Consider the following 21924-nt stretch of genomic DNA (forward strand, 5'->3'; position numbering starts at 1 on the left):
AGTTACGGGGGAAAGTATTTTTTTTATCTGGCAACATAAAGCTGAGGGGTTTTTCATATTTCAAGTGAAAAATACATCATCATGACTCAACATAACCCTCATCTTGATAAAAGGATGGCGGAACGCAGGCTATGTAGCAGTGCAACACAATTTATGGTGAGGAAAGAATGCTTCGCTATATCCTGCAGTAGAGTTAAACTAATTGAACTACTGTATCTAATTTACAACACCTGGGGCATTTAATTTTGGGATGACCCACATGTTCATTCTCGTTTTGTATTACTATTGAAAAAGGTTGAATTGTTTTTAGTCTGCTCCTCCTGTTCATCATTTATCAACGAGGGAACTTGGGGCCAAAAACTCACAGCTCAGGAGAAGGTTATGCTCAGTGGAGGAAGAGAATTCCTCTCTGGTCACGGAAAACAAACAACTGATTACTGAGCTGGAAGCAGCACATCTCGAACTTGCCAGCTCCAAAACCAAAGTACAACCTGCATGTCTACCCACACCCCAAACTGTTTGCAAACTTATTCTCAATACTTTCCCCATAGTCACATTGTCAATCCTACTTTGCAACATGCTGCTTCACATATTGACCTACAGACTGTAGTTCACTGTAGACTGTTTCTGTTTACCAACCAAGGTATATGCCATTAAATATAAAATGGTTCATTGCAGTTTATGGAGGTTTAATTGACACACGTCCCAAAGCATTGACAGCAAAATGATACTTTGTTTTGCTCTGAATTTGGAAAGGTACTGGTTCTAGGTTCCACTGTGGGGTCAAGGTCGTCATGTGTGTCCCAGATGAAAGATGAAATAGAGAGTCTTGAGGCTGAGGTTGAGGCCCAAGTCCAAGCCCTCAGGTAAGATTTGGTGGAAGGTAGACGTTTGTCAGCTCGGTTTGGCATTGGGCAGGTAAGGAAAGGTAAGGTTTTCCATTTATATTTGGATGAACATAGAAATGGTCTATTAGAAAACTGTGATAGTTGCTTTTCCACTCTTCAAGGGATACGGAGAAGAAGCTAGAAGAGACTCAAGCAGATCTGGAGATGAGGTGCAGACTTGTTGACAAACTGAAAGAAGAGTTAACAGTGGTAAGAGTTGAATTGGAAGACAGAACAGACCAGGAGAAAAGGTAATGTCTTTCCATTATGGACCTATTATAAAATGTATCACATCCACAATTCATCACTGTGAAGCACTCAGTTTGTGTTCTGGTCTCGTCTGCAAAAGTGACTCCTATTTCACCCCCAAAGAGCTGAACAGCAAAGAAATGATGCTATCATTGACGCTGAAAGGCAGTCATCTGCACTCCAGGGGTTCAAGGAAGATGTGGCAGATAAACTGAAAAAGGTAAAAGACTAATGCATTTTCAGCTCTATCGTCTTTGTAAATTGGTCCTATTCAGCATTTCCTTTTTGTCTTTTTGTTTGTTTGTATGAGCTGTTATCTGAACGGACACTGTTTTGTAGGTGTTGGAAAGTGAAAGCAAATTAAAGGAGGCTCTTGTTCGATGTGATAAAGATCGTGAGTCATGGGAGAAGAAGTGCTCTCATCTTGAACAAGAGAGGGACAACATGAGGCTGCTGATGGGGTAGGTAGCAAGGCCATGTTTTTCAACAGTATTGAACGATTGTAGGCACAAAATCCGTTGCTTCAAATAATACCATTTGCAAGACACCCCCCTATGAAATACAGAGTTAGTTAGGAGTATAGCCTCAATGATGGATACTGCTGTGATAAGCAAACCTTAAGGTAATGGAGGGTGTAAAAAATATTTGATTCACTCATTAGCCAGTTAAAGGAGGACTTGGATAAAGTGAAGGCCGTAAGCGGGGAAATGGACACCTTGCGCTTGCAACTGAAAGAGGCGTACAGCAAGAGCGGATTGCTGGAGAGCAGGCTGAGTGAGATGGAGGTGGCTAAGAAAGACCTAGAAGGGTTGAGGACGGAGAACAGGGGCCTGCAGAAGCTCAACCGCAGCCAGGAGAACCAGCTGGAGCAGAGTCAGCGAGAGGTCCAACAGACCAAAGCTGAACTGGCTAGCCTCGAGGCCATCATCTGCTCACTGCATCTCAGAGAGGTGAAGTTACAAGTAGAACTCCTCGACCCTATGTTGAGGGGTTATACGTTCACCTGGTCTATGTCATAGCCCTCCATAGGCGACTGTGTGGTTTTGTTGCAGGGCAGAGGAGGGGCATTGTGTGCCAATCCTTGTCTCCTTCCCGTGGCATCTTCCGATCATCTTAATCTCAAGCCAGGTGACATTGTGTTGGCCAGCACAGCACACTGTCAATCACTGTGTTGAAAGGGACTCGTTTCTAGTTTGTGTGTGTGCTTGTGTGTGTTTGCGTGTGTTCGTGGTGTCACAGGGGAGCAGTACCAGCGTCTCCTGCCTGTGCTCCGTGTCATGGAGCAGGAGAAAAGCAGACAGGCAGCCGTGGCTTCCGGACTTCAGGAGAATCTGAGTCGGGCTCAGGAAGAGACGCGCGTGCTGCAAAGCGACGTGACCCAGCAAGACCAGCAGCTCCGGAAACTCCACACGGAGCTCCAGGCTAGGACGTCGGACATCGCACAGCTGGAGATGGAAGTGAGGACACGCTCGAAATACGTCACTCTCGTTCCAGCAGGAAGGCTGAGAGGTTCCTTGCCATGTTCCATTGAAATCCGGAAGCGGTGAGCGCACGGGAGTTGAAATAGAACTCTGTGTTTCTGAGAGTTTTCAGCGAATCTCTCGCTTTGCAGTTAAAGAGGAAGAGCTCTCTCCTGGAGGCTACCGAGAAGCAACTTGAGGCGAAGGAAATCGCGGTCTTGCATGCTGTGGAGAGGAATACGGATCTAGAGCACAACCTGTTGGTGAGTTTGAGAAGCGCAGGAGACCCCGTCGGACATGGGGCCACAAAGGCATCCGTCACGCATGTTGATGTTTGCTTGTGTATGTTGTAGGAAAAGAGCACCAGCACGCAAGAGTTTAAGAACACTCTGGAAAAAAAGACGAGGGACTTGCAGGAGGCGTTAGAAGAATCCCAGAGGATGAGTACAGACAAGTGTTGGGAGCAAGAGGATAAAATAACAAAAGTAGGTTTTGTGTGTGTGTTTTCAATGCATTCATTTTCATGTTTATTCACACGATTAAATGATTGACCCCCGTGTCAACATTTTGAAAGACAGAAATGCTAATGTTGCCCGTCCAAATATAGTTACAGTTTTCCCTGGACCAGACACATGCTCAGCTCGCGAAGCTGGAGGACGACTACTCTTCAGCACAACGGGAAAAACAAGAGTGCCTTCAGAAAGCTGACAGACTTCAGGCTTCTCTCAGCAAACTCACACAAGTCCGCTGCACAACCACACACACATACACAATTTACCTTGCTGTACCCTTGTCTTATTGTCCAGCTTGTCTTATTTATTCAGCTTGAAGGCCTTGTCATGTGCCTGTTCAACATTTACACAATCCTTTTCATACACTATTGGCCATACTGTATATGCCTCAATGGCCTATTTTGAAATTCCCCAATGGGAATTCCATCTTTGGACAGTAAAGGCCTTGTGTGATGGTTATAAACCATAGAGGACTGAACAACTATCTTATGTGGATTTACTTGTTGGTCAACTTCTCAGGCGCTGGACTTTTTAGCAAACTGTTGGTATGTTTAGTCACGGGCGAAAACACTAACCGTTCAGTTGTGTTACATTTGAGGAAATCGAGATGAAAGCCATACAAGACCAGGAGGACTTGCTATCTCTTAAATCTCAGGGAACACAGTCCACTACCAAAGTAAGTGTCTTGTCAAGGCATACACAACACCGCACACACGGCAATGATTTGAGTCCCTCAAAATCCAAGAAAAGAGGCTTTCCAGGTTTACTTATTTGTCTGGTCCTAGGTGAAGTTTTTGGAATCGGCTCTGGCAACATGCCAAGAGGAGTTAAACGGCTGCATGGAGCAGATTCAGGGAGCCAAGAACCGGTATGACAGAGAGCTGGAAACGAAAACCAAAGAGGTAGAATGTGAAGACCACAGCAATTTTGCTCTGTTTCTCTAAAGCTTGATCACACAATAGATCCAATTGAGAGGGATTTACCTGATGTGGGAGGGACAATACAACACAGTTAATCTGAAAACCCCTACCAACAATGGCATTCGTGTGTAATTCCTTTTGTGTCCAGCTGGAGGCGCTGCAGGAGGAGGCGAGGAACCATTCCAATCGGTTCCAGAACTCCAATGAGCAGGTCCATCAGCTTCAGCATCAAATCCAGAAGCAGCAATCCACACAGCAGCAAAGTGCCTCTAAGATCTCTGAACTTGAGGACAGCCAATCACAGCTACAAGAACAGGTACTGCCTCATCACATATAGAGAACCGCCCCCCCCCATGGATTCTAGTAAGGGATCTTAGTTTAATATCTGAGATAGCACTGTGAGTGTGCCTGTATCCTAGCAATCATCAGTTACTGTATTATCAAAACACAGCATGCTTTTGTAGGTCGTCCAGATACTAACCCCCCCCCCCCCCCCCCCCCCCCCCCCCCAAGGCAGAAGATTTGTTTCCATCCTTTCCATGGCTGTGAACAGCTCAACTGACTGTGCGTACACTTGTGCTTGTGTGTACGATGAAACAAACATTGTTCAACGTGGATGCGACACGTTCCGATTGATAATGCCCTACTGCTCGCAACGAATAAGACCGTTTGTTGAAATGCGAGTTCCGGTCCCTGCGTGGCGGTTTTACCTCTGGAATGTCGTCGACACTAAACAATCTGCAAGTTATTATTTGACAGCTGGTCCCAGTGAGTTCCTCATGGTTTCGTGTTGGCTTGTTTCCCCTCTCAAGGTCTCCCACCTGCAGAGGACGCTGGAGAAAGAGAAGGCCAAAGCCTGCAAGGAGCTGAGGGAGATGGAGGATCGAGTCCTGGAGGCCAGTCAGCAGGCAGAGAGGCGTGAGAAAGAGGCTCTTCAACTCGCCACCGATGTCAAGTGAGTTTTATTTTCCTCCGCTGCACTCGGCTCCGCCCGTAGCAAACCCAATCGCCATGCGGCACGTCGGCTTATATCGATCCACCGCCCACGCTTCCTTCAGTTAGTCCTTTCTCCGTCAGGGAGCTGACGGGTAATAACTTGAAACGAATGTCGACGTTTTCCCCTCTTTTCGCCACTGTATTGTGTTTTTCTGATATACTGTTATATACACAGTCACACTTAATTGGTGTTTTTTTCTGAAGCAGCAGGCACAAGTGGCCGAAAGCACAGGGCACATTGTGAACTTCTTGGTCCTTTTATCCCTGCGCCCTCGAATGACTGGAGCCAGTGTCTCTCGAATCATGTGATGACTTCCACAAACAAGGCAGCAGTGCACACGGTTCCATTGGAACCCTAACAAATTCAAACAAAGTCAACTTGTCTCTGATTCTGTACCTTGAGCACGTCTTTTATTGGAGCTCTCGGTTCAGGAGTTTAGACTCTGACAAGCCTGAGGCCATTCTTGAGGGAGAACATCGATGTTATGGGGATATTTCATGTCCCTGTCACACAGAGATTCTGCCCTGGAAACATCCCTTAATAACATTGTAACTGGAGAAAAGGGTCTTTTTAGTGGCTAAAATAATAGTTTGTGAGGTTCTTGTGTCTGTCACATGTTTAGATTGAACATAAAAAGTAGAGGTTTATTGAGCGAGTAAAATATGCCCATTCTGATAGTACTTGGTACAGCAGGTTGCTGGACTGTGCTGAACTAGTGTGAAATGTCAATGAGCTCCAGGGTATTAGGGCTGTCTCATGACTCGTCTGGTTGTAGTTATCTATCATGAATTTGCCGGTCTTTTGGTGTCATGTGCCAGTCTTGTATAAAAGACCAAGCCTCTCCGCCAAATCCACACATAACTGGGAATGGACGTGTACCACGCGCTGTAGCTCACTGGAGAGAACATTGTCCCTCCAAAGAACTTCCAACGGGCACTTCAGATTTACAGCATTCCAGGTCGCATTTTCAGCCGTCGCCGTCCGAATCGAGCGCGGAAGCGGCGTACTCGGAGCCGACGGCGAAGCGTTAGCCGAACGGACGGTGTTCAGTAAAGCCGCCTGACCGCTGTCGTGGGCTCAGTTCCGCTGTGTCGAGGACCCCCGAGCGTGCGTTGAGATCCGGGTTGTTTTTCCCTTGCTCCCGCAGCCAGCTGACAGGGGACATGAACAGGTTTCGCGGCGAGCTGACCGAGAAGGAGCAGGAGCTCTTGAAGATCCGCCGGGACAGCGACACCAAGGCCTGCGAGCTGGCCAAGATGGAGAAGATGCTTCAGGAGACCAAGGGCCTGCTGGACAAGAAAAGCGAGACCAGCGCGGAGAGCAAGCCCACTGGGACCGACAACATGGGTCTGTATCGCCTCCTCGCAGTCAGCCTGTCCGTGCTCTCAACTCTCTGCTTTCCTCCCACCGCATTAACCGTCATTGGAGAATTGAGTCACGTTTGTTCCCCTAGTGTGGGACCTTTCACTGTGATAAAACGATAGACATGAAGTACCTTTGTGTTCCTCTGATCATGGTTAGATCTCAAGCTCTCTGTGTCATTGAAGAAGCTCAGTTTAGCAGTTTTTGAGGCCGTTTTGCCAGGGCTTGGACCCATGTTGGGCAAATATGAGCATTATATCTCAGATGAAAGCTCTCAGTGGGATCCTGTCAGTGCCAAAAGGGACACAACAGAAATCGTGAGGTTGTAATATTTTTTTTAACGAAAGGCGTAAACAGTACATTTTATTTGAGCTCTCCTGGGAAATACATTCCTTACCCCCTTCATGTGTCTTTCTGACCTTGCGAGTGACTGGCTGTGATCTTGTTCCCGGGGGGCCTGGGGGGCCAGTGGAGGACCTGGAGGAGAGGGTGCGCTGCAGCCGGCGGGACCGGAGGAACTCCCTCCACCACACGCAGATGCTGGAGAGCCAGATGAAGACGGTGCGGGGCGAGCTGGTGGACACCCTGGACCACCTCCAGGAGCTGCGCAACGTGCTGCGCCGCTCCCAGCAGAAGGCCGAGGAGCGCAAAGCCGCCATGGATAAACTGGCCGCGGGGCTCAGGTGAGCCTACAACCCCCACCCCCTCCCAACCCCCCTCCCATCTCCTCCTCAATTCCCTGCTGGGATTAGAGGGTGCCCCGGCTCCCCCTGTGCCCCACTATTCACCCCTCCAATCTACAGTGGATCTCTGTTGCGATCCTTTACATCCAGTTAAGCCGGGCTGTCTGGCGAAAATGTCAAGCCAAACCCCCACCCCCTTTCTGGAAGGTTCTGGAAGGTCCAAGCTCAAAGCTGGTCCTCCTCACCCCACCTCTCTCCCTCCTGGTCCCTGGGACTGTGAAATGCAAAGCTTGGCAAACACAACGCTGTATTTGAAGACATCTACCTGTAGCACACTCGTGTTGCTGAAAATATTATTGAAGAAGTGACTGCGTCAGTGCGTGTATTTCCGATCATTGTCCTGCACGATGAAAACGAACAATGTTCTTCTCTCAGTATACAGGTTTAGCTTTCACATCAAAGGCCTAATATCTGTTGTCTTGGGCTCGTGAGCTCTTCTTCCCAACATTGTCGTTTCTTGTTTAAAGTATTTAAAAAAACATATTTATATATATATATATATTTAACCCTTGTGTTCTCCTCGGGTCATTCTGACCCATCAGTCATTGTGACCCACCGTTGTTTGCAACAACTTTACCGCATACAAAAACAAAATGAAGCATTTTCTTTTAATCGTTGGGCTGTCTCAGACCCCCCACATTGCGAAGGTGAAAAGAAAATTATTTTTATTGGCTTTTGTATAGGGTAAAATTGGGTAAACACAACGATGGTTCGTTATGAACCTTTTGGTCATGTGACCCGAAGGCAGCACAAGGGATATATACTAAATTTGCTGTTGTCCAAACATTTTGAGAATAATATACAATCCCACAAGCCAAGATATGGTTACTAACCCTAACTGTGATAGTCATGTCCTGTCTGTGGTGATGACCTTTCGTTTCTTTACTCATGAAAATGATTTTCTAATGCCTGGCCCATGTCTTCTTTCCCCGTCTAACTAGATCTGTGGAGTGATATAATCTAAACGTGTAAAAAGTGTCATCTCTTAGTCGTGTTCTTCAGAATCACCAAGAATTCTTCAACAGTTCAACATATGTATTCATATGTTGTATGAAGTTCAGTAAGGCTTGTCTTTGACCTGATTACAGTACTGTTTCCCCTCTTGGCTATATGAAAAGAAAATATCGGTGTGATATTGATTTTTATTTGGAGAATTTTCCATGGTCATCCTCGAGATCAGGCCTTTTCATATTGTTTCATTAAACTAAGCAACGGTTGAGTCTTCCATGATCTTTGATGTTATTCAGAAGCACCATTTCAATCGAAAGTCCTTCAGGAGCGAAGACATTGACGCCACTCTTGTTGTGAATGGCTGACCCGATGACCACGACTCAACAGTTCTGCTTCCAACTTGTCACACAGCACGTGACCTTTAGGTTCAAATTGAGACGTCGCCAAGACAAGTGACTCAGCTGTCACGGCTATAGCCTGTGGTAAAAAAAAAAAAAAGATAATGAACTTTGCGATGTGCTCCCATCCTATTCTATATTTGTCACCAGCTGGATCAACACTCCTCTCTGTTCATGGTCAGTTTGATCGTTAATGTGTTTTGCAAATCTCTCTTGAAGGGTATGAATAGATGTTATGTGTTCTGTCTGATGAGTCTGTGTGTTCAACCCCCACAGGGTGCAGTGTAACGTCTTCTTGTTCCCAGCAGCGAATCAGCTGAGTTTTCCTCTATGCGCTTCGAGCTCTGACTCTTTCCTGTGGCAAATGTGTGGTCAGACTAAATTAAGCTCAAGAACACCATCACATGCTCTAAGCCTTTGGGCCATCAGCTGCTGTGCACAAGCCAATCTGTCAATGTGCTGAATGGCTAACAGCTTTTGCGTAGCCCAAGCTTCGCTTCGGAATCATGACACGTGTGACGAATGATTCATCGTATGTTCGTAAGCAAATGATTTACCATGATGAGTGAAGGTACTTGCAATTACCATTACAAGTATGATAGTAACTGACTTGGGTTCCTATATGTGTTGTGTGTGTGCGTGTGAGAATTGTCCTGACAGGGAGAGTCAGAATGAGCTGGAACTGACACGTAGGGAGCTGGAGAGAAAGCAACAGGAGGTTCATAACACGAGCAGTAGAGAGACACACGACGAGCTGCAGCAAAAATCACTACAGGTGCAACGGAGTAGTAGGACACAGATAAAACAGTGCAGATAATGACGTGTGATAATGACGTGTCTCTGACAAAAGATGTTTCGTATCCAATAGCCCAAACTTCATTTGTTTGCCCATACCTTTAAGCTGGAACACCTAGCGGTCACGGTCGAGAACTATAAACAGGACCTCGAGCAGAAGCTAATTCTCCAACAGGGGGCGCTGGAGACTTCCCAGAGAGAGGCCAAGGAGAAGGCAATGCAGGTCAACTCTTCTCATCCACTTGATAATTGGGGGGAAATATCCATCAGATCTATCAGTAGACGACATGTACAACATTTTTATGGTTGCTTGTTTTTTATGGTCCAAAGGTTTTACGGCCACTTTAGCAACACTTGAGGAATGGAACAAAAATAACACCTGATGTTGTTTAATGGTCAGATGAGCTTTCACGTGTTTTTTTATGACAGATAGAGTTTCTGACTGAGAGGCTGGAGTTGATTAAGACCCAACTGCAATCGAAAGAGGATGTGCAACAGGTACTGTCATGAATCGTTGAGACAACAGTGTATGAGACAAATGTACTTCATTCCTGTCGCATTTGTTGACCCCCCAGAGATGTGGTCTTGCTCAAATCTTCTAATGTTCCATGATCCACACAGGGAATTAAGTTGATCTCAATTTGGAACAAATCACAGTGCAATGTGTAGTGACTTGTGCATTTGGTTGCTCCAACCAGAATTCTCTGGATGCATTTTTTTTTATTTTTATATCAAGTTCGGGCACATCTGTCACACCATCCAAACCCACCTTTATCATTGTAACAAACTCACCAGCATATCCAGAGGAAGATGTTGTACAGAAGCTGTTGTCTGTGGTTTCACACAAGGGGGAATGTGTAAATAAATGCATGTGCCTGCCACAATGACAGGCTTGTTACCCAACGCTGGATTCCAAATGACTCCACAACTTCCCGCCAGCTCACCGCTCAAGCACACATACACACAATCTAAACCCTGCACATCAATTCCCTCGCGTCTTCCATAATGACCATCACACTTTGGGAACTGATGTTGAAGCTTTGGGAGTGGGCATACAAGCTGTAAATCTCTACTAAACAACGGGTGGCATTTCTGGTGAGATGTTTGGTATGTCTTGGTTGCAGAATACAATACACTGTCAGAGAAATGACAGATTCTCTGGCCATGCAGCCGTAGATTGACAATAATCGGATGTCGGGGAAAAAAGTATCAACAGAACAATGGCCACTGTTATTCTCTTATAATTATCCTTCCTCTGTACACAAAACATGTATACATAAACAGTATTTTGGAGAGACTACATTCTTGCTTCGGATTCTATAAATGGGATTGTGACAGTGCCATATTGAGTCATGTTCCGTGTACGAAAACATTGACTCACTCATTGCTACCCACAATGTTTTTGGGGCTATCTCGTTTTTTATGATCATTGACCCACGCACTTTTTCTAGAGCTCACTCTTGGGAGTCGCTTTGGATTAAAGCGTCCGCTAAATGAATACATGTAAACGATAGTGTAGTAGTCACATATCTTGTAAATGATCGAGAATGTCGGGGGTATAGCTGTCCAGCCTTTCTGTCGTGGCCACCAGGAACTCCTGGTTCAGAGCCAGCAGCTACGTTTGTGTAGGGAGAAGCTGCACCTGACCGGGCAGAGCCTGCAGGAGATGAGGAGTCGTTGCGAGAGCCTTGCCACACAGCTGGAGGAAAGCACCCAGTTTGGTCAGGAAACGGTCAGCGATGACACGACACAAATCCCAACTCCCCCCCCCAAAAAAAAACACACGTGAAGACGGTAACCCGGTAAGTTGTTTGAGAGTGTGGTGTATCACGGTTCTGGTCTTGTTTCTGGTGGCTGGGTCTGGTTAGGAGTTCCAGGCCAGGGATCTGAGGGAGACGCTGGCCAAGGTCACGGAGCAGGCCGCCCAGACGGAGGTCAGGACACAGGCCACCGTGTCGGTCCTCAGGCAAGAACTGGACACAGTCAAAAGACTGCATCTGAATGAGGTACTGCCTTGACGGTTACAACGTTAACGCAATTTACCGTTCCACAGATTCACTGTTTTTCTCAAACCTTGTACTGCTATTGGTCTAACTTAGAGACCAAAGGTTGAGGGATTTACATGTAACCGTCTTTGGTTTGAAAGTAATGAACAGTTTTGGATTGGTTTGTGTTCTAGTTGTCCGCGCTACAGGAGAGCCAGGTGGAGGTGCTGAAGGCTTCGGAGTGCGTCTCCAACACCCTCCGCTACTCCCAGGACCAGCTGACCTACGACCTGCAGCAGACGAGGGCGTGTCTGGAGGACTCCCAGGGCAACACCGCCGCCCTGCTGGCTGAACTGCAGGCTCGCGAGCGGCTGCTCCAAAGCACCAACGAGACCTTGCTCATCAAGGTACTCTCACAGAGGGGTCACCCCCCCTCTTCGTCGCATGTACCACAGCAAAGTGTTGGATCCATCGGGGTTATGGAGGTGAAATCACCCTGTGGGATGTGTCTTGTCGTAGGAGTCGGAAGTCACTCGTCTGAAGGCCAAGATCTCCAGCCGGGAGAGAGCCTCTGAGCTCCACAGCATGGCAGTCCGCTCAGGCCTGGCCTCCGCAGGCCACGCCAGCGCTGGGAACACCTTGTTAGCCCTGCAGGGTAAGAATGACGACAACGCCTGGCTCTCCATCCAAGTGATGGACAAGCAAGGGGACCACGCCGACCAGCACACCACACCGCTGGTCTGTAATGTGACGGACTGTTCCAGAGTGTGCATAAGTGCTGAATGTGCTCAAGAATGAGTGCTCAATTTTTTAAATATATATCTATATTTCCGTTAATTTGATAGTAAAAATAATTTTGGCAATGAGTTTAGTTGGCCATCATTGTTCTCCTGATGTTTTTCTATTAGATATGCCTAGCTTCAAAAATTTGAACGGTTTCCCAGTTAATCTGAGAGCCTTTATCTTTTTATTTGCAAAGAAATTATTAAATACCATGGGCCAATGTCTTTTTAAACAGTGTTGTTTATTCAGGAATTAAGACATCTCTTTATGTCCTGCTTTTTCGGTCTTCTTTTCATTGGTTCAGACACCCAACTGGTCTGACCAACCCCACTGTTTTTACAGATAGGATTATACTGCTAATGGCCGACTTTGACCTACCATGAAACGTGGCAGATCCCTATGCCAGAGGCATTGAGTTACACCCGTGTATGACTCTACCAAAAGATCTGTGCTATATTGCTTCTTTTTCATGCAGCGGAAAGGGATGCTGCAGGAAATTAAAGCGTTGAAGCATCTGCTGCCCATTTTGTCCTAATGCTTCTTCCAAATCTTCATTCGTCCATGGAGTAGTGTTAGCTAGCATCGCAGAGAAAGTGGAGTATCGACTGTTCTTTACTACATGATGCTGTGGTACTATGACGGTGCACAGATTTATATGCAGTTTTCACCACTGCTAAATGGGGTTGTTCCATAGTTTATTCCCACCACATAAGGTGGCAGGGACTAGGAACTCCCCTCCTTAAAATGTTGCAATGTGTTGAACCACTATAATTATCATTGTTTGCCAGACAGATTTCACAGTAGGCCTACGCTAGTTACACAACTTGAAAATCAGATCAAATAACATTCAAGTCCGGGCAAGCGTCTGACACCAAACTGCGCTCTCGTTTGTGTCTGTGGATGTGTCTGAAGATGTCTTTGTGAACTGGGGTATGCCTGAGTAAACTAGCGTGTGCGTGCATGCGCAATGCTAACAATGGTAGAATGTGCTGATTGGGCTATTTGAAAGAAAGAGCGATGGACCCAACCCAAACCTGAGGCGACCGCTAAAAGCTCAGTCATTCCAGAGTAAACACATGCCTTCCTTCTCTGTCATGTTGCCACGTGGGACACAAAGTGGCCAAATACCCCAGCAGCTGACAGGCTGGTCCTACACAATAGAAGGCTGTCAGACCCACCCTTAAACAAATAGCTGAACAAGCCGACTCAAAATCCACAGCCCTCACATGGGATCTAATGAGCAGTTCAACAAACTGTCCTTACATTTAGTCATTTAGCAGACGCTCTTATCCAAAGCAACATACAGTAAGTTCAGGGACAGTCCCCCCGAGGCAAGTAGGGTGAAGTGCCTTGCCCAAGGACACAACGTCATTTTGCACGGCCTGGAATCGAACCGGCAACTTTCTGAGTAATAGCATGATTCCCTAACCACTCAGCCATCTGACTCCCCTTTACTTCATCTCAATTACAGTCCAGTGTTATGGTTTCTAATTTTCTCTATTTTGGTCCAAAACTATGTTTGCTCATCGCTCTGCGCAACCAAACTTGTTTTACAGTTTACGTTAATCCAAGGAGCCAAACACGTGTTTTTTGCACTCAACTGTTATTTCCCCATGCGTCTCTCTGAATTGGCAACATCTGTAATATAAGTCATGTTACATAACGTAAGACTGTCTTGCATATTCAATTTTAACTGTGTGGAAGAGGGATCATGGTGGATTTCATGGGGAATATTAAAAATAAAGCTGGCTGGTTTTAGGTGCTGGTGTCTTGGACATAGATTTGTGCCAGATGCCAAGATGGGTCTATTCTGCAGGTGGATTTGTAATGTAACATTGTGGTAAATTGTGAAAAGGCCTGCACACTGGAGAAGTAATACAAAAAAAAATACTGGGTGTGGATCCAACCAAACTCAGAATGTTGTCTTACCAGTTTAATAAATTAGTAGGGTAATTGTGTTTTTTGGAAGCTTAAACTGTTCAACTTGCGAACATTCTGGTATAGTGAGTTCTTAAAAAACGTCACCTTGGTCGAGTAGATCTGCAATGTTTTGCCATATTTCTCTCAGTGTTGTCCCATAAACACTCGCCCTGTCTGCCGCTGGAGCATCAGAAAAGTGGGACTCATTGTCCTGCCAAAACCGTGTCCGTTAAGACGCACGTTTTTGCACCTGGAAAAGGTTTCTGGGAGAAATTCCCCCTATCAGGGAATATTGTATAGGCTATTTAAATGGGGAAACGCCATTTAATAAAGCTCTGAAAGAACCAATGAGCCTAATACAGAAAAATAACTTCAGAAAATATAATGCCACAAACCAAGGTGTGGCCGTCGAGGCAACGCCTCCTCTTTAGGCTATAAAACCGCTCCTTCCTATACAATTGTTTTGCAGAAGTGGACTACATTTTGCAGCATCACTTTTCTCTCCAACGCCTATCTCTTTGCACAGAAACCACAGCGTGTCAATCAGGTAGGCTTAAGATGAATTCAAATGCATACATGTTATATGTTTATACATGTTTGTCTATGAAGCCAAATGTATTGCACTGGTTGTGGTAGGCTACCTGTGAATTATAAATATTGACAGTCACGATCGTAGTTGTGACCTTAGTTTTAACTTTGATAAATGAAAAGTATTTTATTTAGATTTGGTAATGACTCTGAGAACGTAATACAATTAAAGTAAAATAGATCATTACGAAGCCGTCGGAATTGACAATATTCACAAACAGTCTGAAGACGTTTGAAAAAGTTAGGGTGTCGACTAATCTGTTCGGATGGGTCGTGCATTCAGTGAAAGTTACGATCAGATTCTACAAAGCTATAAATCATCTATGGATGAAATAAACTAGATGAACAATCTCTCCTTCTCTCATCTCTCCCTTGTCCTGCGCGTCGGCACCGAATCATGCCACTTCTGTTCTGCGTAGATATCCGCCCTTAACACAGCATTTGTAGCCGTGGGTGCTGTGGGAAAGGTGCGTCCATGACAGAAGGAATAACTTTTTATCCGAACACAATTGAGACAGACCAATGTTAGACATGGGTAGTTCGATGGCTTTTATCTAGATAACAAAGAAAACAGGAATACACCCATCATTTATTTTTCCATTAACAAAACAAACACACCCGGGTTGTGCAAACAGTAGGTTACACAATGAATATGAGCAATATGAGCTGTCTCCTAATTTAATCAAATATACTGTGACAATAAATCCTCACATTAATAAATTCTTGCTTGTATGCATTTAAGATTGCCCCTTAATACTACAGAGGCTTAAAAAAAGGTTAGGTATGATTCTATTCACCTTTAGTGACGCCCAAGGGGTGAAAATGACTGGAGGCTTCTTAAAATGTTTTTCAAACTTTTCCATGTTTATTTTCTGTCGCATCATTTGGAAATGTATAAAAATATATAATAGTTAATATAACGTTATTATGAAGTGAATTCATGATACACAAACTCAGTAATTAAGGCATTCAAATATAGGTTCACAACAGTAATAACACAGTCATCTGATATTCATCATGAATTTGTGAATCCAAATGTATATTCCTTCCCAAAGATCCCCCCCTCCCGAAGTTTCCACCTCTGAACCTTTGAATTTTGCAACAATACTCATCTTCCTATTGTCCCCAGAACCATGGTGTTCCACAAAGAGTTCCAGACTGCAGGCAAGGAGCCGGGCCTGCAGGTGTGGCGGGTGGAGAAGATGGACCTGAAGCCTGTTCCTAAACAGCTCCATGGAAACTTCTTCACCGGGGATGCCTATATTGTGCTGTTCACTACTCCTGCCCCCTCCTACAACGTCCACATGTGGCTAGGTGAGAGACACACGGTTCCCCTCCAATGTCAACCATTTCTACTCCTTGTCAAGTTAAAAGAGGACGGGGTGGTTCATTCTTTCAGGTTCTCTTGTGTGTCTCATCCTCACTTCTCCTCTTCTTAGGTTGCGAGAGCTCCCAGGATGAGATGGGAGCTGCTGCCATCTTTACCACCCAGTTGGATGACTTTCTGGGCGGCGCGCCGGTTCAGTTTCGCGAAGTCCAGGACAACGAGTCTCTCACCTTCCTGGGTTACTTCAAGTCTGGCGTTAAGTACCAGGTGGGACATTGTACATGCACACGTCCGTTTATTGCGCTGTTATCAGTGATAACTTATCACTTTTTTATTAAGACCTCAATATTCTCTGCGTTCCTGACCCGAGTCAGAAGTCAGAAGTGCTGTATTAATTGCACATCTTTGAAACACCCACGTGTATAGGGAAGCTGCAGACGTTCTTAATGCTATTTTGAGGACTGAAGTATTTGTATGAGTTTCCGACTCCTTGCTCCAGTGTTTCCATGGAGTGTTGCCATGGAGGCATGGAAATGGCAACCAGGCTAGGAGGGAGGACACATGTGGGTCTTTTTCAAAACACCAAACACTGAAAATCATGCAAACAGTCATAGGCTTCTAAATGCGGAGGTAGTTACTCATTGAAAACGTTAAAACAGTCCTTTCTTGTTGCAGATGCTGAATCGAATTTGGTTTTTTAAACCTGTTCTTCATCCCCCTTGTGATATTTAAATATACCAGTAAAATATACAATACTTGAATAGCTTTAATGGCAAAAAAAATCTCATTAAATATATGTGCGTATATCATATATAGCCCACAAAGGAATATGTGTAAATATGCTTTCCATGATCCTAATGGTTTGTGAGTGTAAATAACTGAGTCACCTTGCCACCTTCTCAGAAAGGAGGAGTAGCCTCTGGCTTCCAGCACGTGGTGACCAACGACATGAACGTCAAGCGCTTGCTGCAAGTCAAGGGCCGTCGAGCCATCAGAGCCACAGAGGTTGCCCTGTCCTGGGCCAGTTTCAACCAGGGAGACTGCTTCATCATCGACCTGGGCAAGGTGAGCCAAACCGGACGGAGGCTGTTCGACGAAAACGCAACGCCGCATTCTCGATTTTCCGAGAATGTATCTGAACGTATCTGAACGTAACGTTGTGTCAAAATCTCTCTCGTCACCGTGCGTCCTCCCAGGACATCTACCAATGGTGTGGCAGCGAGTGCAACCGCTTTGAGCGCTTGAAGGCAGCTCAGGTGGCCATCGATATCCGCGACAACGAGAGGAACGGCCGTGCCAAGCTGCAGATGATTGAGGAAGGAGACGAGCCACAGGCCGTCACAGATGTGAGTCACGTCGCCAGCGCTTCCTGTCAAACAGGATACAGATTTTGGGAGGTGTCCAAGGGTTTCGGTTGTCGTTAAGGCTTAGTTGACATAGCACCAATGAATACCAGGGAAAACGCCTTGTACTGCACTAAGGCCTAAACAACAGCATAACTACTGCATGCGCTTGTGTTTTTCGTTCAAGTACAGAAACAAGCTTGTTTAATCTTTATCTTAACAGTTACTCATCCTGGTATTATGCTATGATGGAGGCCTTGCAAGAGGTGATTTCCAGTCTTGATATTTGCAAAGGACTGCAGTGGATTAACTGTCTTGTGTCCCACACTTAAGAAAATGCTGGAATAAACATGTCGGTTTTAGGCTCTCGGACCCAAGCCCAACATCCCTGCCGGAAGTTCAGACGACGAAACTGACAGAAGCAGCAAACAAGGAACCCTCTACATGGTCAGCATTCTCCTGTCATCACACACCGTACACAAACAAACAGTGTTCTGATCTTTAAAGACCTTGCATCAGATCAATGTAGGAAAAATATCCAAGCACATATTAGGTAGGACTGCTTTCTGTGTATCCTGTGTGGCATGATCAATCTGCTGGTGTAGATCTCGGATGCTGCCGGCTCTTTGAAGTCATCACTGGTGGCCCAGACCAGTCCCTTCAGGCAGGAAATGCTGTCGCCTAGCGAATGCTACATCCTGGATAACGGAATGGACAGCAAGATCTTTGTATGGAAAGGTATCAAATGGCAACCCCCTCCACCCCCCCCCCCCCAGCCATGTGTAATATACAGCAAATACATCTTAATTCATTGTGATAACTATAATCATTTGGATGCAGTTGTCTTGTCAATTTAATGTTAGTTCCATAACCTTTTTTGTGTAACCATGACACCATTCATAACTACAGGACCAAGTGCCAGTGAAGCAGAACGCAAAGCTGCCATGAAGGCTGCCGACCAGTTCATCAAAGAGAAGAACTACCCAAGGCTGACCCAGGTAAGTTACCGCACATCTACCCACCGAACCCAACCTAGTCCATCCCATGCCCACCCTTCTCATCCCCCAGCTACTAAATCGGCATCTGTAGGAAAGCCTCAAGGCTGTTACATTTACATTTAGTCATTTAGCAGACGCTCTTATCCAGAGCGACTCACAGAAAGTACAGGGACATTCCCCCGAGGCAAGTAGGGTCAAGGGCCTTGCCCAAGGACACAACATCATTTGCACAGTCAGGAATCGAACCAGTAACCTTCTGATTACTAGCCCAAATTCCTAACCGCTCAGCCACCTGACTCCCTGTTTCTCTCCGGTCCTTTGGCAGATCCAGGTCATGCCAGCAGGGGCCGAGACGACCCTATTCAAGCAGTTCTTCTCCAACTGGCGGGACAAGGACCAGACCACCGGCCCCGGGCGGGCCTACACCGTCGGCCGTATCGCCAGCGTGAAGCAGGTCCCGTTCGACGTCACCAGCCTGCACGGCAACAAGGCCATGGCTGCCCAGCACAACATGGTGGACGACGGCTCTGGAAGCATTCAGGTGCGTTGTCCTGCTCCAGGAGGGTTGATTTTCCATACTACAAAGGATGTGAATGAACTTTTTGGGGGGAATGCGAGAGATGAGACTGTATGGGGTCTTGAGAGCAGCTGTCTGCTGGTGTCCGTAGGTCTGGCGTATAGAGGGTGGGGATAAGGTCCCAGTGGATCCTTCCAACTACGGCCAGTTCTTCGGAGGGGACTGTTACCTGGTGCTGTACACCTACCGCCAGGGAAGCAAGGAGAAGCACATCATCTATACCTGGTGAGTGTTCCCCAGGTGACCACTAGAGGGAGGCCTGATCACCGGAGCTGGAGACGACGACTCCTCTAGAATGTTCTGAAACTAGTAAACACGTTGATCCATCTCCTCCTCCTGCGATTGCAGTCCAGGGAGCAAATACACACATACGAGTGCGGAGAAATCGAATTGTTTCCTCACTTGTGTCGTATGGTGCCCCTCTTAAGAGTTTCCTAACTTTGTAACATGGATGGATAAAGTTGTGAGGTGTCCTGTTTGATTTCCACAGGCAAGGCCTGAAATGTACTCAGGACGAGCTTGCTGCCTCCGCCTTCCTCACTGTCCAGCTGGATGACTCCATGGGAGGCATGCCTGTCCAGGTGACACAACACACCTCCTTCCTGTCAGACCAGGCAGAATCTGAACTCTTGTTCACTCTTGTATTGACACCCTCAAAATATGACATTGACTGTCCGCACAACATTTTCTTCGCGGTGAACAAAAACTCGACAAAAAGGGGCTTGACAAAGACTTGAGAATAGAAATTTCTAAGTGTGTGTGTTTGTGTGTGTGACGCAGGTCCGTGTGACCCAGGGCCAGGAGCCAGCCCATCTCATGAGTCTGTTCAAGGGGAAGCCCATGATCATCCACTTGGGCGGAACTTCCCGGAAGGGCGGGCAGAGCCGGGTCGCTGCGACACGCCTCTTCCACATCCGTCAGAGCTCCACCAGAGCCACGAGGGCCGTGGAGGTCAGTCACGACTTCAGATCAATATCGGTTGTACGTCCAGTGGCACAAACTGACGGTGATGAAACATCCATGGCATTTCCTGGTGTGGTTTAGGTGGAGCCTACTGCAGCCTCCCTGAACACCAATGACGTGTTTGCCCTGAAGTCCCCTCAATCGACCTTCCTCTGGAGAGGCATGGGGGCCAGCGAAGAGGAGATGACCGCCGCCAAATACGTCGCCAACTTCCTCGGAGGGAGTGCCACTGAGGTGTTGGAGGGCAAAGAGCCTGGTGAGGGCCCCAGCCAAACACACACACACACACACACACACACACACACTGCCTCCATCTCCAATGACTTCTCCTCCACTGCTTTTGTCGCATCGAGAGCACTGATTGACATCTTCCAGGTTTTCCACGGTAGAAACCACGGACGTGTCTCATGTTTTTGTGCTCCGCTGTTCCGCTCTGGCTGTCCTCAGCGGGGTTCTGGTCTGCCTTGGGTGGGAAGAAGGAATATCAGACTTCCAAGAGTCTCCAGAAGACCGTGAAGCCCCCTCGCCTGTTTGGCTGCTCCAACAAGACCGGCAGGCTCGTAGTAAGTGTACTGGCACTCGTGGTCGGGGCACAGTAAGGTCACAAAGACCTATTTTAGAGCACTGTGTGGTTGTTGTAACATCCGCCCCCCCCCATCCCTGTCTCTCTCTCTCTCTCTCTCTCTCTCTCTCTATCTCTCTCTCTCTCTCTCTCTTTCTCTCTCTTTCTCTCTTATCTCACTCTCTTCTCTCTCTATCTTTGTCTCTTTCTCCCTTTCTCTCTCTCTCTGTCTCTTTCTCCTCTCTCTCTCTCTCTCTCTCTCTCTCTCTCTCTTTGTCTCTCTCTCTTTCTCTCTATCCCAGGCCGAGGAGGTGCCTGGGGATATCGCTCAGTCGGACTTGGCAACCGATGATGTCATGCTCCTGGACACCTGGGATCAGGTAAGCTCTTTGGGCCGCCAATTGAGAGTTATATTGTCGTGATCCACATGTCTCCACTGAAGAGGAAGGGAAGCTATCCCGGGGCTAAATCCCCTGGCTTTTGTTGTTTCAAATATCAAAATCCCTTGAGGGTTTGGGGGGGATCATCTATTCTCTTTTTCTGTCTCTGCTTTTGCCAGGTCTTCATCTGGATCGGCAGAGAGGCCAACGAGGTGGAGAGGACTGGATCAGCGAAAATTGGTACGATCTCAATTTCAAACAGGCATGCTGCCACCACACATAAAAGCCCCCTGGAAAAAGGTGTCGGCTGCAGTTCACGTTCAATTTTCCTCTCCTTCCAGCCAACGACTACGTGGGCTCCGACCCCTCAGGGCGGCGCAATATCCCCATCGCCATCATCAAGCAGGGCGCTGAGCCTCCCACCTTCACTGGTTGGTTCCAGGCCTGGGACGCCAACATGTGGGACACAGACCCTCTGGAGCGCATCCGGGCCCGCTTCTGAGAAGCCACGCGCACAGTTGCTTCCTCCACGCAAGGCTTCACCACGTAATCCATGTATTCCTGAACTGAAATCAGCAAGGCAAAGACATCAGCAAGCAAATCATGGTTATAATACAGCTTCAGTTGGGCATATGAGCAGCATAGTGACGAAAAGCTATGTATTGAACATATGTTGCAATGTATATTTTTTACGGCTGCTTGTATGCTTGTAAAACGAGATTTTTTTTTTACGCAGGTAAACATAGATATGTCTTCTTTATAAACCAACGTGCCATTGATGTAATTCAGAAGTACAAAAGGGCATAGCAAAATATATTTGGCCGACTTTTTCTGTCAAATGTGAATGTGGTATTAAGGATTTAGATTCTACAACTTTTTATACAAATGTAAAACTGACCTTTCTTACTTTCATGGAATAGAAGTTTACTTTGATATTGGGACTAATAAAGTTTTCACTCACAAAGAAAAACTTTTGTCCTTTGCAATCATATTGCTTGCATTCTTGAAAGCCACCTTTCGTTGCAGGCACTGCATATTCGCATAAACTCAATGTACTTTTATCCACATGAATCAAATCCGATCTCAGACAGCCGTTCATTGTTCCTCGGCCAGAGCTGAGTTTCCCCGCGACGGCAATCAATCTAACTCGGCAATCAATCTAACTACGTCTTACGTAAGCTCTCAGTGGGTATCACGACCACGTGTCCGACTGCTGTGCACTGA

General features: G+C 46.5%; 2 protein-coding genes across 7 annotated transcripts; both read left to right on the forward strand.

Annotated features, from left to right (window-relative positions):
- The first annotated feature begins 5 nt into the window (after positions 1 to 5).
- Positions 6 to 12523, forward strand: LOC146221116 (uncharacterized). 5 transcript variants are annotated; one of them, XM_084692254.1, is made up of 25 exons: positions 6 to 156; positions 295 to 484; positions 757 to 866; positions 1010 to 1138; positions 1260 to 1356; positions 1476 to 1597; positions 1798 to 2086; positions 2189 to 2264; positions 2376 to 2593; positions 2749 to 2859; positions 2950 to 3081; positions 3204 to 3338; positions 3707 to 3784; positions 3894 to 4010; positions 4177 to 4344; positions 4841 to 4983; positions 6173 to 6372; positions 6857 to 7070; positions 9140 to 9254; positions 9381 to 9497; positions 9704 to 9772; positions 10866 to 11006; positions 11143 to 11280; positions 11454 to 11666; positions 11779 to 12523. In XM_084692254.1, exons 3-25 carry the CDS (start codon positions 808 to 810, stop codon positions 12055 to 12057), a joined length of 3360 nt encoding a protein of 1119 aa, XP_084548380.1. In that variant the 5' UTR covers positions 6 to 156; positions 295 to 484; positions 757 to 807; the 3' UTR covers positions 12058 to 12523. The 5 variants fall into 5 exon arrangements, with proteins under 5 accessions (XP_084548380.1, XP_084548379.1, XP_084548381.1 ...); XM_084692253.1 differs by having other exon boundaries at positions 17 to 156; positions 311 to 484; XM_084692255.1 differs by lacking the exons at positions 9140 to 9254; positions 9381 to 9497; positions 9704 to 9772; ... (2 more) ...; positions 11454 to 11666; positions 11779 to 12523 and adding an exon at positions 8072 to 8275 and having other exon boundaries at positions 17 to 156; positions 311 to 484.
- On the forward strand, positions 11783 to 21670 carry scinla (scinderin like a). 2 transcript variants are annotated; one of them, XM_084692261.1, is made up of 17 exons: positions 11783 to 11914; positions 15680 to 15864; positions 15990 to 16144; positions 16781 to 16942; positions 17074 to 17223; positions 17584 to 17667; positions 17826 to 17958; positions 18130 to 18218; positions 18544 to 18759; positions 18887 to 19020; positions 19286 to 19376; positions 19576 to 19746; positions 19840 to 20014; positions 20206 to 20321; positions 20623 to 20700; positions 20880 to 20940; positions 21042 to 21670. In XM_084692261.1, the coding sequence occupies exons 2-17, from the start codon at positions 15684 to 15686 to the stop codon at positions 21200 to 21202; spliced, it is 2157 nt and encodes a 718-aa protein (XP_084548387.1). In that variant the 5' UTR covers positions 11783 to 11914; positions 15680 to 15683; the 3' UTR covers positions 21203 to 21670. The 2 variants fall into 2 exon arrangements, with proteins under 2 accessions (XP_084548387.1, XP_084548386.1); XM_084692260.1 differs by lacking the exon at positions 11783 to 11914 and adding an exon at positions 14385 to 14509.
- The last annotated feature ends 254 nt before the right edge of the window (positions 21671 to 21924 follow it).

The sequence above is a fragment of the Hypomesus nipponensis genome, chromosome 26 (assembly GCF_054491055.1).
Source record: "Hypomesus nipponensis isolate SF chromosome 26, ASM5449105v1, whole genome shotgun sequence".
NCBI lineage: Eukaryota > Metazoa > Chordata > Actinopteri > Osmeriformes > Osmeridae > Hypomesus > Hypomesus nipponensis.